The 12,808-nt window shown below is 53.5% G+C and overlaps 4 protein-coding genes across 4 annotated transcripts; 3 read left to right on the top strand and 1 right to left on the bottom strand.

The window, feature by feature from the left end:
- Positions 1-12: 12 nt before the first annotated feature.
- On the bottom strand, positions 13-1,851 carry ACET3X_006090 (uncharacterized protein; the record flags this gene model as incomplete). The annotated part of the gene is made up of 3 exons (XM_069452263.1): positions 13-1,124; positions 1,178-1,298; positions 1,606-1,851. 3 exons carry the CDS (start codon positions 1,849-1,851, stop codon positions 13-15), a joined length of 1,479 nt encoding a protein of 492 aa, XP_069306450.1.
- A 3,033-nt stretch (positions 1,852-4,884) lies between these two features.
- ACET3X_006089 (uncharacterized protein) lies at positions 4,885-6,864 on the top strand. The gene has a single exon (XM_069452262.1). The coding sequence runs from the start codon at positions 5,136-5,138 to the stop codon at positions 6,600-6,602; it is 1,467 nt and encodes a 488-aa protein (XP_069306449.1). The 5' UTR covers positions 4,885-5,135; the 3' UTR covers positions 6,603-6,864.
- Positions 6,865-7,574: 710 nt separating this feature from the next.
- ACET3X_006088 (uncharacterized protein) lies at positions 7,575-10,209 on the top strand. Its single transcript, XM_069452261.1, has 5 exons — positions 7,575-7,727; positions 7,780-7,803; positions 7,864-8,246; positions 8,297-9,885; positions 9,943-10,209. Exons 1-5 carry the CDS (start codon positions 7,610-7,612, stop codon positions 10,070-10,072), a joined length of 2,244 nt encoding a protein of 747 aa, XP_069306448.1. The 5' UTR covers positions 7,575-7,609; the 3' UTR covers positions 10,073-10,209.
- Positions 10,210-10,384: 175 nt separating this feature from the next.
- Positions 10,385-12,770, top strand: ACET3X_006087 (uncharacterized protein). Its single transcript, XM_069452260.1, has 4 exons — positions 10,385-10,838; positions 10,896-11,569; positions 11,623-12,114; positions 12,167-12,770. Exons 1-4 carry the CDS (start codon positions 10,721-10,723, stop codon positions 12,644-12,646), a joined length of 1,764 nt encoding a protein of 587 aa, XP_069306447.1. The 5' UTR covers positions 10,385-10,720; the 3' UTR covers positions 12,647-12,770.
- Positions 12,771-12,808: the final 38 nt, after the last annotated feature.

The following is a 12,808-nucleotide window of genomic DNA, read 5'->3' as shown; positions in this document are numbered from 1 at the left end:
CTTCTCTGCTTCTTACGACATTCCCTGCAAAGCCCCGAGAGTAATGTTACCGCACTGCGCATCATATTTCCCAGGCTTCGCAAATGTCACCTTAGCTTCGTTACCCACAGCAATCTCACCCCAACTCTTCTTCTCTGGGTCGAAAACCGGCCACCCCAACTTGGTCAGACCTTCCCTCGGATCCTCAGTGAAAGCCGCAACAGCGCGCTGCACGAGTCTGACAGCATCAATCTGAGCTTGAGTCTCAGGAAGTCCACTAGCATCTGCAGAACCCCCAAGGATCATATGGAGCTCGGTTCCATGATATGCACCGGACGTAGGGTACAGACGTGTGTTGTCCCAGTCGCCATAGTACCGGTAAATCCATGTGGGAACGCCGGCATCAACACGTGCTCTAGCTTCGTGGGAGATGGGACAAACAAAGGACTCGAGGAGGAACTGACTAGCCTGCTGCTCTGTAACGTTTCGACCTTGGGCAAAAGCTGGGATTACATAGTAACCCTGTTCATGATCATTGTGGCCGTGGAAATAAGGTAATTTGGCGAAGCTGCCAGATGCTGAGAGAGAAAGGTAGTCACCGAAAACCGTCTCGTTGTCAACTAGGGGGTAGAAAGGTGGTGTTGAACGGACGGGGCTGCCACCTGGGCTAGGAGCAATCCTGGTCACAGCTCTTGAGATTGTCTCCCAGGGTTGACGGCGCATGCAGGCTAGTATGTCGTTCGAAGAGCCACAGCCGACTAGAGAGGTGAGGTTGTCCCAGTTCGACTGTTGCCGTTCTGGTGAGTTCATGGGGAAGCTGAATGTATTCCCTGATGTAGACATGAGGCCGTGGACGATAGGGTTCTTCTGGTAAGCATAGGACCACCAGTCAACGGCCGCACCGCCGGAGGATTGGCCAGCGATGACGATTTTCTTCGCATCTCCACCGAACGCTGCAACGTTCTTTTGAAGCCATTCTACCGCGAGACGTTGATCGCGCAGTCCAAGATTGGTGTCTACGTTTGGTGCTCCAGGGAAACCGAACACGTTCAGGCGGTAGTTGACCGAGACGACCACGATGTCCTCATTTTTGGCAAGGTATTGGCCTTTAGCGAATGGTGTGTTCGTATTGCCTCCAGCAAAACCTGTAGAGTGAGCAAGTGGATATGGGTATATCAGTGGGCGGTAGATGACTTACGGCCTCCATGGAATAGGACGAGAACAGGCTTCTTTGCCTCAACCGATTTTGCCGTTGGCTTTGACCATATGTTCAAAGTCAGACAGTCTTCACTTCGAGATGTCCCTGCACCAGCGGTAAACTAGAAAGGGAGTGCAAAATAAGTATCTAATCGTAGATTGATCATGAATGGATAGTCACATACTACAGGATGTTAGGCCAGTCTGAAGTAGGAAGCAAAGTTTTCCATACCGGCACTGAGTATATCCAACGCTTGATCAGTGAAACCAGGAAATGCAGGCTGGGTGGCAGCTGTTTGTGGGCAGTCACTGTGTACGGATCGTTAGCTCAATGACAACCAGGGTTACTATGCGAAGCGCCTACTATCCCTGTATCGATGTTTAGCCACCTGTCACTCGATAGAATGGTAATGTCTGGCAAATACTTACGAAACGGGTTGCAGCGTATGTTCCGTTGCCCTTGTACTTCTGGGGTGCAGCGAATCGCAATTTCCCGAGCGGCGGTTGCGCGTATGGAATACCCAAATATTCCCAGACCTCGTTTGCCTCTTGGGAACGATGGCCTGTGATACGCCCATTTTCCGTCTCGACATCCTCGAAAGAATTTATGTTCGGTATGGCCAGGGACAACCCAGATGCGCAGAGCCACAACGACAGCGCCACAACACTATGCATTTTGAGATGGCGACGCGCTGCAGAAGGATTGAGTCCCGATCGAAATGTATGGATGGAGGCTGGTATTCAACTAGTCCATAAGCTATGGAAGTCTAAGAGGTGACAGGAATGCTCGCCGCAATTTCATAGCAGATTGAAGCCATGCGGGAATTACTTGGATATTCCGTTTATGGAGCTATGTTCCGGCCTACCCTGGAGGACGAGCCGATAACATGCCGCACGGCAACTCCGTCGGCGTTTTCCGCGAATCAAAGGCCAATGTGTGAAGGAATTTCGCTTACATGTATCCATGGGGGTGAACCAACAACATCTAGTTAGTCTGTTCCGAAGGCCAGCGTGGACGCCCCATGTGTGAGCCGCATGATATGTCGCAACGACCAGCGAAAGTATACTCGCAGGAAAAATGATGTGGAACAGGTTATCTGGTCGTTGTAGGATGGGGAAGCTTGTTAGCAAACAGAATGATGGAAAGAGGACGTCCAGAGGATGGTTCTCCACGCAGAATATGGATATAAAAATACTTCTTGAACAGCATACTCATCCTAGCGATACCAGACTTCTGAAAAATGTTTTCCACCAGGGGGTTCCTGTCGGATAATGAAGACGACCAAGGATACAAGCTTTACCCAACATTCTTGGTGACGGTCATTGCCGCTAGACAAACTGTTATTGTCAGGGTCGTAGTAGGACTCTGGACCGGTGTGAAGTTCCAGGCTGATGATTGTACCATTATAGCATTCTTGGTGAGTCGAGCGCAGCAAGGCACACAAGTGTTTCGATCGACATGCCTCAAATTTTTTCCGTCTTGTTGTTTGTCACCTCCAGTTATCCGCAGTCCATGGCTATGGGCAGCATAGGGTTGAACTTTCAACTGAAGAACGGCATGGATGCCCCGAGTCTTCTGAGCCGTGCAAACGCCTTGCAACATCCTGGTCCGCTGAAATAAGCATCTGCCATACTATTGTGAATGCGTATCTCCACCTCACGTCAATTTTGTTGGCTGTGCTATTGTGCGCTCCCAATTGCTGTTGGCTCGAGTATCGCAACGGTGTACACGATGGTTTTCCAGTCTGTCACTACAGCAGTCTTGGAATAAGAATGTCGGGGGACCTTGCATCCATAGCTCCAAGTTTTGGCTGACAAACGCGGGGCGATTGAATCCGAAGATGGGAGAAATAGCGAAAAGAAGTATATTGTCCTCCCGAAGTGCGCAGACAAGGATCCCAGCCAGAGCAGTGCAGAGAGCGTGGATGGGCCCTCCAATTGGCCGTTACACCAAGGCAATAGAAAGAAAATGGACTTCCGTGTCGACTCTCATTGGAGTCGCCTATTGATTCTGGGCGTTAAGATGCTAGGGGCTCAGTGAGAGCGGATGTTGTGCTTCCTCTTGGCAGTGAAGAAAGAGGGCGATGCTCCGCTCCATTGGCGTAAATGCCCAGTATGAAACAAATACCTCGGCCACATGTGAAAGACTTTTTCAGACTGCCGAAGCTTCAAAGACCGGTTTCCAGTACGGATCATGCTCGAGTGCACCTGATATGATCGCCGCTCGCAGTGGGAAGTTGGCTACTGGTAGAAACTGTCCAAATCTACCCCGTGGCATGCTAGTTTGCGCTAAGATTAAGGTTGCAAGTTCCAAGATCGATCAGAGGGGCGCGATACTGCGTTTGAACGGGCTTTAGGGGCGATCCTCCGCTTTATCTTCCGTGATCCACTTCCCGGTGTGTGTGAATGGTGGAGTGGGGTTGACATGTGAAAGTCCCCGACTACACAGGTCATGTTGCTGCAGCGCAACCACGTTTTTCGAAAGACAGAAAACAGGAAATGACGGATTTTTTCCTCAATTGGAATACCGGAGAGTAAATACGCGTGAAATGAGACTGAAATGCTAAATCCTCTTGGGCTGAGAGGAGTGAGATGTCCTCGTGTAACGGGCCGAAAAGAAGTGTCGAAAGAAGTCAGTAAATGTCGTCGAAACATACACGATACCATAGATTCCAAATGTGAAGGTTAAAGCGTAGTCGAAGGTATACTCTAGCCGCCAAGCCAGCGCCCGCTCGAAACCGTTGCGGTATGGCTTGCGAGCGTGTGGTAGCAGCGATAAGATGGAGCAGCGTTTACCGAAGGCGCTAAGCGGTCTATCGATGGCAGCAGCTAGACGCGCGATGACGGTAGAAAGTTTGTTGGGACAGCGATAGACCGGGCATGTAAGCCGACGGTTGGACAGATGCTGCAGATGAGCGTGAAACAGCCACCATGGCTTCACATGCCACATACGGGCGTCTGGCAGCAATATCAGAGGGAATGCGAAGCTCGTGGTGTCCCAAAGGACCCCTCGCGTGCGGAGAGGGTTCACGAGGTGAAGGAGCAGCCTCGGCGTCGTCTTCGGCGAATCAATCTGGTTGAATGGTGCCTGGCGCGCCAAGCCAGACCCTGCAGCAGAGGGGCACACCACCCTGGAGAGGCATTCCGACTTTTTGCGACGTGCACCCACAACGGTTTCGAGCCATTGCGGGCCTCTGTGGAGTGCGCGTTTCTTTTGCTGGTGGCGGGGGAGAGTGCTCGCTGTGCGCAATGCCATGTCGGGTTTGATTCGGCGCCATATCACGCTATCGCCCCTCGTTGAAGCCCGGCAAGGTGGCTGCTACATGGCACCTGCGGGCTCCAACTCTAGGCGAGGTGCTGGGCTGCGGGTGATAATGGGCACAAACAAGCGGTCTGGTTGCCGTCCTTGTGCCTAGCTAAGCGCCAAGTAAGCGGATGAGTGGGATCTACTGAAAAATAGGATGCTGCCGGTGGATGAGGAAGCGTGTTCCACGTCGCAAGGACAGTGCTGGACGTGTCCAGTGCGGTGGCAAGTGATTGCAATGGCCAGTGTAATTTTTCCCCGAGTGGAGAGCGATGTACAAAAGTAGAGAGAAAGCGTGCTAGCGGGCTGAGCTGGAGCTGTCTGATTGTCGAGGCGGAACGGCTTCTCGAACGCCCCTGGTCGTAGACTGCCCATTCCTACTTTGGCGCATACCCAAAAGTCCAATTGACACCGCCTTGGACTCGCTGGCTTAAATTCCCACCCGTCCCGCTCAAAATTCGCCCTCCTTCACCTAGTTACTCTCTTGCTCGTCTCTGAGACTCCCACTCACTTGCCCTTCCCGGCACCCTCAACGTCTGCAGCCTGCCCTGCATCTCAACAGTTGAAAGCCCTTTGGTGCTGCAACTGCTCAGGCTTGCTCCCCACCCCCAAACCCTCTTTTCCCCCCTCCACCACCCCTCAATTCTTCACCACCATGGCGACCTCAACTGCCCGCCCCCAGAAGCCTGCGATGAGGAGGAACCAGACAGCCGACTCGGCTGTCAACTCCGTCTCGGCCTCGCCGTTTGACTCGCCAGCCGGCTCAGCCTCCAACACCTCGCTGTCCTCGCTGGACGAGCAGCCCCAGACCAAGAAGGCTACTGGCAAGCTTCTCGACACGTACGGCAACGAATTCGAGATCCCCGACTACACCATCAAGGAGCTGCGCGATGCCATTCCCAAGCACTGCTTCGAGCGCTCCGCCATTCGTGGTCTGGGCTACGTCGCCCGCGACATCGCCTCGCTCGCCGCTACCTTCTACGTGTTCCACAACTACGTGACCCCCGAGACAGTCCCCTCTATGCCCCTCCGCACCATGCTCTGGGCTGCATACACTGTCCTGCAGGGCTTCTTCGGCACTGGTCTGTGGGTCATGGCCCACGAGTGCGGCCACCAGGCATTCTCACCCTCCAAGGTGATCAACGACACGGTCGGCTGGTTCTGCCACTCCGCTCTCCTTGTCCCCTACTTCTCGTGGAAGATCTCTCACGGCAAGCACCACAAGGCCACCGGCCACATGGAGCGCGACATGGTCTTTGTTCCCAAGACTCGCGAGGTATACGCTACCCGTGTCGGCAAGGCGGTCCACGAGATCTCTGAGCTGGCTGAAGAGACTCCCATCTACACTCTGCTCCACTCCATCGTCCAGCAGCTCGGTGGATGGCCCATGTACCTCATCGCCAACGTCACCGGCCACAACAACCACGATCGCCAGATCGAGGGCAAGGGCAAGGGCAAGACCAACGGCGTCTTCGGTGGTGTCAACCACTTCAACCCCGCCAGCCCCTTGTACGAGAAGCGCGACGAGCACCTCATCCTGCTCTCCGACCTCGGTATCGGTATCACGATCGCTGCTCTCACCGCCATCGGCAAGACCTACGGCTTCAACAACCTGCTCGTCTGGTACATCCTCCCCTACCTCTGGGTCAACCACTGGCTCGTCATGATCACCTTCTTGCAGCACACCGACCCCACCCTCCCCCACTACGACGCCGACACCTGGACCTACACTCGCGGTGCCGCTGCTACCATTGACCGCGAATTTGGCTTCATCGGACGTCATCTCCTCCACGGTATCGTCGAGACCCACGTTCTTCACCACTACATCTCCACCATCCCCTTCTACCACGCCGACGAGGCCACCGAGGCCATCAAGCCTGTTATGGGCCGTCACTACCGCTCTGACACCAAGGATGGCACCGTCGGTTTCCTGAAGGCTTTGTGGAAGAGCGCACGCTGGTGCCAGTGGGTCGAACCCAGCGTCGGTGCCGAGGGCGAGGGCAAGGGTGTGCTATTCTTCCGCAACCACAATGGTCTCGGTACGCCACCCCAGAAGCTCGATGCTCCCGGAGCCAAGAAGGCTGCGAAGATGGAGGTCGGCCCTGAGAGCGACAACGAGTAAGCGACGATTACGACTGTTTATATTTTAGAGCGGATTAATCTGCCATGGCGTTCGGGAGCCGCCCGACGAGGCTGGACATATTGCTTCTCGGTGTGGCGCATGAACTAGATGGGCCAGTCAAACATGAGCCTGGTGTAGTTTGTAGATTTGTTATAGCAGACCCTTGAGGGTTTGAATAAATTCAAAAGTCTCTGATCGACTAGAAACAAGCATGCTGATTGTGAATATTCGTGAATGTCAAGAAGTGAGATGAGTAGATTGGGTTCCCCGCACACAGTGGCCGCGGTGACCCGGCGTAAGCGTAACAACAGCAGAGCCGCATCTCTGAACGGGCCTGATCAGCCTGTTTGACGCACGGAGGGCCAATTTCACTCGGCTTGGCCGTAGTGATGTCGCTCCAGGCTGCTGTGAAAGATGGGTCGTTGTATCACTGCCAGAGTGCAGGCTTAGTAAACTAGAAAAGCTCTGCTGCACATACACACCGCCCCAGACGGAGCATCGAGAATTGACAATCGAGAATTCAACAGCTCAAGAGGTGTCACACATCCAGAGATTGCGCCCGGAGGATTCTTCAGCAAGAGCTACCTAGACGAAAGGCATGTCTTCTCTACCGCATAGCAGCGTCCAGCCTGCCATGTGCTGCCCATGCACCTCAAGCTCCAGACGCAAGCAGCTTCTTCAATCATAATGTAGCGACGTTGGTAAGGAACAAGATATCATCAGAAAACCTCGTCTGCTCCAGCTACCTCGCACGGTGAGTCGTGCTATAGGGCACGTAATAGAGGATAGCAAGGTAGAGAGCCGAACTTTCCTACAATAAATTGTGCCCAGGATGAGTGAAGAAGAAAAGGTCGGAGGGCGGGCGGCGAGAATTTTGTGGAAGGCGCGGGCGGCGCTTTGGCCAATCACGGGTGGATTATTCAAACGCCAAGCCATAGCGCTCCCATCATGAACGTCAGTTGAAGCTCCGTAGCCACACGTCCATCGCCATCGCTCAGAGCCTCACAATGCTGCGGCAACAGATGATCCGGTCGCTCAAGAGGCCTGCCTTCCGCGCAGCCCTCAATGGCAGCCGGGCCTTGAGTGCCTCGGCCCGCCGCCCAGCAGACATTGAGCTCACCATCGGTTTGTGCCGCTCCCCATTGCGGGCGGCGAGGTATGCTAACGGGTTCCGCAGATGGAAAGAAGGTATCAGTCGAAGGTACGAGGCCGGCACGGATCCCCTGGTGACGGCACAGACAGTTCTAACGCGCTCCTACAGCCGGCTCGTCCCTCATCCAAGCCTGCGACCAGGCCGGAGTTACCGTCCCCCGATACTGCTACCACGAGAAGTTGATGATTGCCGGATCATGTCGTATGTGCCTGGTCGAGGTAGAGCGGGCGCCCAAGCCCGTCGCCTCCTGCGCATGGCCCGTACAGCCCGGCATGGTTGTCAAGACCGACTCGCCTCTCGTCCACAAGGCGCGTGAGGGTGTCATGGAGTTTCTGCTTGCCAACCACCCTCTCGATTGTCCCATTTGCGACCAGGGAGGCGAGTGCGATCTCCAAGACCAGTCAATGAGATACGGTGCCGACCGTGGACGCTTCCACGAGCTCGAGGGAAAGCGTGCGGTCGAGGACAAGAACGTTGGCCCGTTGGTCAAGGTAGCCTCTTACAAGCTCTCTCGTCCCAAGAAGCATGCTTACAAAAGTAGACTTCCATGAACAGGTGCATTCACTGCACACGCTGTGTCCGTTTCTCCAACGATATCGCTGGTGCTCCCGAGTTTGGATCCTTCGGCCGTGGCAACAACCTAGAAATCGGCACATACCTCGAAACCGCCCTTGACACCGAGCTGTCTGGAAACGTCATCGATCTCTGCCCCGTCGGTGCTCTCACCTCCAAGCCCTACGCTTTCAAGGCCCGCCCATGGGAACTGTACAAGACTGAGTCCATCGATGTTCTCGACGGCTTGGGTTCCAACATCCGCATCGATTCCCGTGGTATCCAGGTTATGCGAGTTCTCCCCCGCCTCAACGACGACATCAACGAGGAATGGATCAACGACAAGACCCGTTTCGCCTGCGATGCTCTCAGCACACAGCGCCTGGTCAACCCACTCGTCCGCGTTGACGACCAGTTCCAGCCCGCGACCTGGGAGCAGGCGCTCGTCGAGATTGGCAACGCATACAAGAAGATCGCGCCCAAGGGTAACGAGTTCAAGGTTGTAGCTGGCCACCTTGTCGAGACCGAAGCGCTGGTCGCCATGAAGGATCTTGCCAACAAGCTCGGCTCAGACAACCTGGCTCTCGACCAGCCCGGTGGCAGCGAGCCCATTGCGCACGGTATCGATGTCAGGTCAAACTACGCCTTCAATTCCAAGATCTACGGCGTTGAAGATGCTGACTACATCCTCCTCATTGGTTCCAATCCCCGATGGGAGGCTGCTGTCCTCAACGCCCGCATCAGGAAGCAATGGCTGAGAACAGACCTTGAGATTGGCTACGTTGGCGAGGACTTCCAGAGCACCTTCGAATACGAGAAGCTTGGAAGCAATGCCAACGACCTCAAGAGCGCTCTTTCCGGAGAGTTTGGAAAGAAATTGGCCAATGCCAAGAAGCCCATGATCATTGTCGGCAGCGGTGTCACAGAACACCCTGACGCCAAGTCTATCTACGAGCAGGTTGGATCTTTCGTCGAGAAGAACAAGGACAAGTTCCAGACTGAGGAGTGGAACGGCTTCAACATCTTGCAGCGAACTGCTTCCCGGACTGGTGCTTACGAGGTTGGCTTCACTGTTCCATCGTCCGAGGTTGCCCAGACCAAGGCCAAGTTCGTCTGGCTCATGGGTGCGGATGAGATCAACGAGGCCGACATCCCCAAGGATGCCTTTGTTGTCTACCAAGGTCACCACGGCGACCGTGGCGCACAGTTCGCCGACGTCGTCTTGCCTGGTGCCGCATACACTGAGAAGTCGGTCACATACGTCAACACTGAGGGTCGCGTACAAATGACTCGTGCTGCTGTCGGCCTCCCTGGCGCTTCAAGAGAAGACTGGAAGATCGTGCGAGCAGCATCAGAGTATCTCGGTGCTGAGCTGCCCTACGACGATGTTGAGCAACTCCGAGACCGCATGGAGGAGATCTCGCCTGCTCTCAGAAGATACGACCTTGTTGAGCCCGCATCGCTGCCTAGCTTGAGCAAGGTTCAGCTAGTAGACCAGAACCAGGGTGCACAAGCGACTGGTCAAGCACTGAAGAACCCCATTGAGAACTTCTTCTTCACAGATGTCATCTCGAGAAAGTAAGTCGCATTGACATCCTCCCTCCATTTTGTTACATCATGCTAATGACTGCACAGCTCACCAACAATGGCCCGTTGCTCAGCGGCGAAAGCTCAGAATAACCCAAAGACAAACTTCATGGCACCTGGCGAGCCATACCCACAAGTCGGATATGGACCTCAGGCAGCAGCGGCAGCGAACGTATAGATGTGCATTCGGCCAGGGTAGAATTTTGGGCTCTATTGGGATTGTAAATAAGCATTGTGAATCGTTTTTTCTCGAATTTGGCACGTGACCTATGGAATGTAGAGAATCAGAGCGCCACTCGCGCGAATTGTTCAAGATCTTGTCCTGTTGTAGTCATGGAACATTGAGGCATCTAAACTCGGAATACCAAGCTTTGAAATGGCCTCGGATAAGCTGTTGGCCAAGGCGCTACGCGCGTGCGACCCACGTTCGCCTTATTCATGAACTCTCCAAGACGTCAACACTCCGCATATTTCCACTTGTATAGTCGTCTATTGATCTCTTGCGGGATCAAGCTTCTTGTCATCACCAACAAACTTTCGCTATCGTTCGTCTTGCGGTGGAGGTATTACAGACCTCCCACAAGATCATTGCGCCGAATTACCCCACAAAGCAGCGGACTATCTTTACGAGGACAACAAATATCATTCCAGACGAAAAGAGAAAGAGTCGCAGTCGTTCTTCTCGGCTCCAAGAGCTTCGTGAAGCAGGAGAAATATCTGTTAAGCTTTGCCGTGAAGCCTCGCCGAGAACTCAACAGAACCAGTGAGGAAGCCGACATAGCCGTTAGTCGGGTTTGAGGATCCGACCCAGGGACGGTGGCCAGCCATGCCTACCTTGGCGGTTAACAACTTCAACATTGTTTGTGCGTCATTAGGAGGATTCATTACGCTTTTCGGGCTGGTTAGCTATCTGCTGAAAGAAAAGTACTATCTGAGCGAAGCTTGTAAGTCAATTTCCTCCGATCCTGAATTAGGAGCACGTACTAACCGACTTCTCTCAGTAATATCACTCATCGCTGGAGTCGTCTTCTCGCCACATGCCACGAATTGGATCAAACCAGAGGAGTATGCTCTGAACAATGTCGAAACTCTCGATACCATCACCCTTTACTTTACGCGCCTGGTGCTGGGTGTCCAACTTGTACTCGCGGGTGTGCAACTACCGTCAAAATACCTAAAGACGGAATGGAAGAGCTTAGCTCTGCTCATCGGCCCGGGTATGACGTTCATGTGGCTCGTAACCAGCCTCATCGTCTTTGCTTTGGTCCCACATATCAGCTTTCTGCAAGCACTGGCTGTAGGCGCCTGTGTCACACCCACGGACCCTGTCTTGTCGAATTCCATCGTCAAAGGAAAGTTTGCAGACAAGAACATTCCGAAGGAGTTGCAGAAGATTATCGTGGCTGAGTCCGGAGCGAACGATGGCCTTGGTTACCCGTTTCTCTTTCTCCCGCTTTACCTTATCCAGCATATTGGTCATGGTGGACAAGGTTCCGACAACAGTACTAGAGTCGCTGTCGGGCTGTGGTTTGGCGAGACGTGGGGATATACCATCATACTCAGTGTGGTTTATGGAGCTACAGTGGGTTGGATTGCCAAAGAATTGCTTCATTGGGCTGAAGAGCGGAAATACGTCGATCGCGAAAGCTTCTTGGTTTTTGCCATCACTCTGGCTGTAAGACCCCAATTTAGTCTAATGTATTCAAACTTTGCTAACATTGTATGCAGCTGTTCATCATCGGTACATGCGGCATGATTGGCAGCGACGATGTGCTCGCCTGCTTCATCGCCGGCAACACGTTTACGTGGGATGACTGGTTCCGCCTCGAGACGATGGACGACTCGTTCCAGCCAACCATCGATATGCTGCTTAATGTCTCCATATTCATCTGGTTCGGCGCCGTTTGTCCTTGGCACCTCTTCGCGCACTCTCCAGTCATCCCCATCTACCGACTCATTCCATTGGGCATCCTGGTCTTGCTTCTGCGCCGACCGCCCATCATCTTTGCCATGCATAAACAGATTCATCAGATTGAGCAAAGGCGACAAGCACTCTTCGTAGGCTTCTTCGGTCCGATTGGTGTGAGCGCCGTCTTCTATCTATACGTCAGTCTTGAGTTCCTGGCTGAGATCAAGGTCGACGGTGAAGTCAGAGAAGATGCAGCATATCTCATGGAAGTTATGAACGTAGTGATCTGGTTCCTAGTAATCTGTTCAGTCGTAAGTCCACTCTTCTTTTCAATACTTCAGTTCTCCATCTAATGTCGATTAGGTCGTCCACGGTCTCTCCATTCCACTAGGCAAACTCGGCTTTTTTATTCCTCGCACCCTAAGCACAGCGCTATCTTTTGCTCGTACTGGATCCACTTCTCAGTACGAACCCGAACCTGCTTTCCACATCGAGGATGTCAATGGCCCCACGACTGATGCTGAAGTGCGTATACGCCGCCGTCCCGGCTGGTCGCGTAACGGCGGTGATTCTCTGCCGAACCGGGTTGTACGCATTGGTAGGACTTTGATAAGTTCGGGGACTAGCTCGGCGAGTACATCAAGAGCACCTAGTTCCGCGCGCGCGCCTATTCAGGTGCCGTTGCCTATGAGCAATGTCAATACCACGGCTAGGGATGGCGAAGGTCCGCGAGTAGATGGTGGAGCCAATAGTGATGTGCCGGGTTCAGACGAGGGTGTCATTCCTGGCCGTACGATCCGGTTCTATGATGAGCAACAAAAGGTCACTGCTTCAGAACAATAGTAGCAGGCGGATGGACGAGGGTTACCTCTGTAGATGGCTGAGGCGCTTGACCAAGCAGCTAAAGATGTTTTAATACGGCCTATTGGCTTACGACAACCATACCTATATTAAAAACCTTGACATTTCATCTCTAACAAATATATCCAATCCCACTTGACTACG

Source organism: Alternaria dauci, chromosome 5 (genome assembly GCF_042100115.1).
Source record: "Alternaria dauci strain A2016 chromosome 5, whole genome shotgun sequence".
NCBI lineage: Eukaryota > Fungi > Ascomycota > Dothideomycetes > Pleosporales > Pleosporaceae > Alternaria > Alternaria dauci.
The sequence above is the reverse complement of the archived record's forward strand: the minus strand, read 5'-3'. Positions and strand labels throughout refer to the sequence as shown.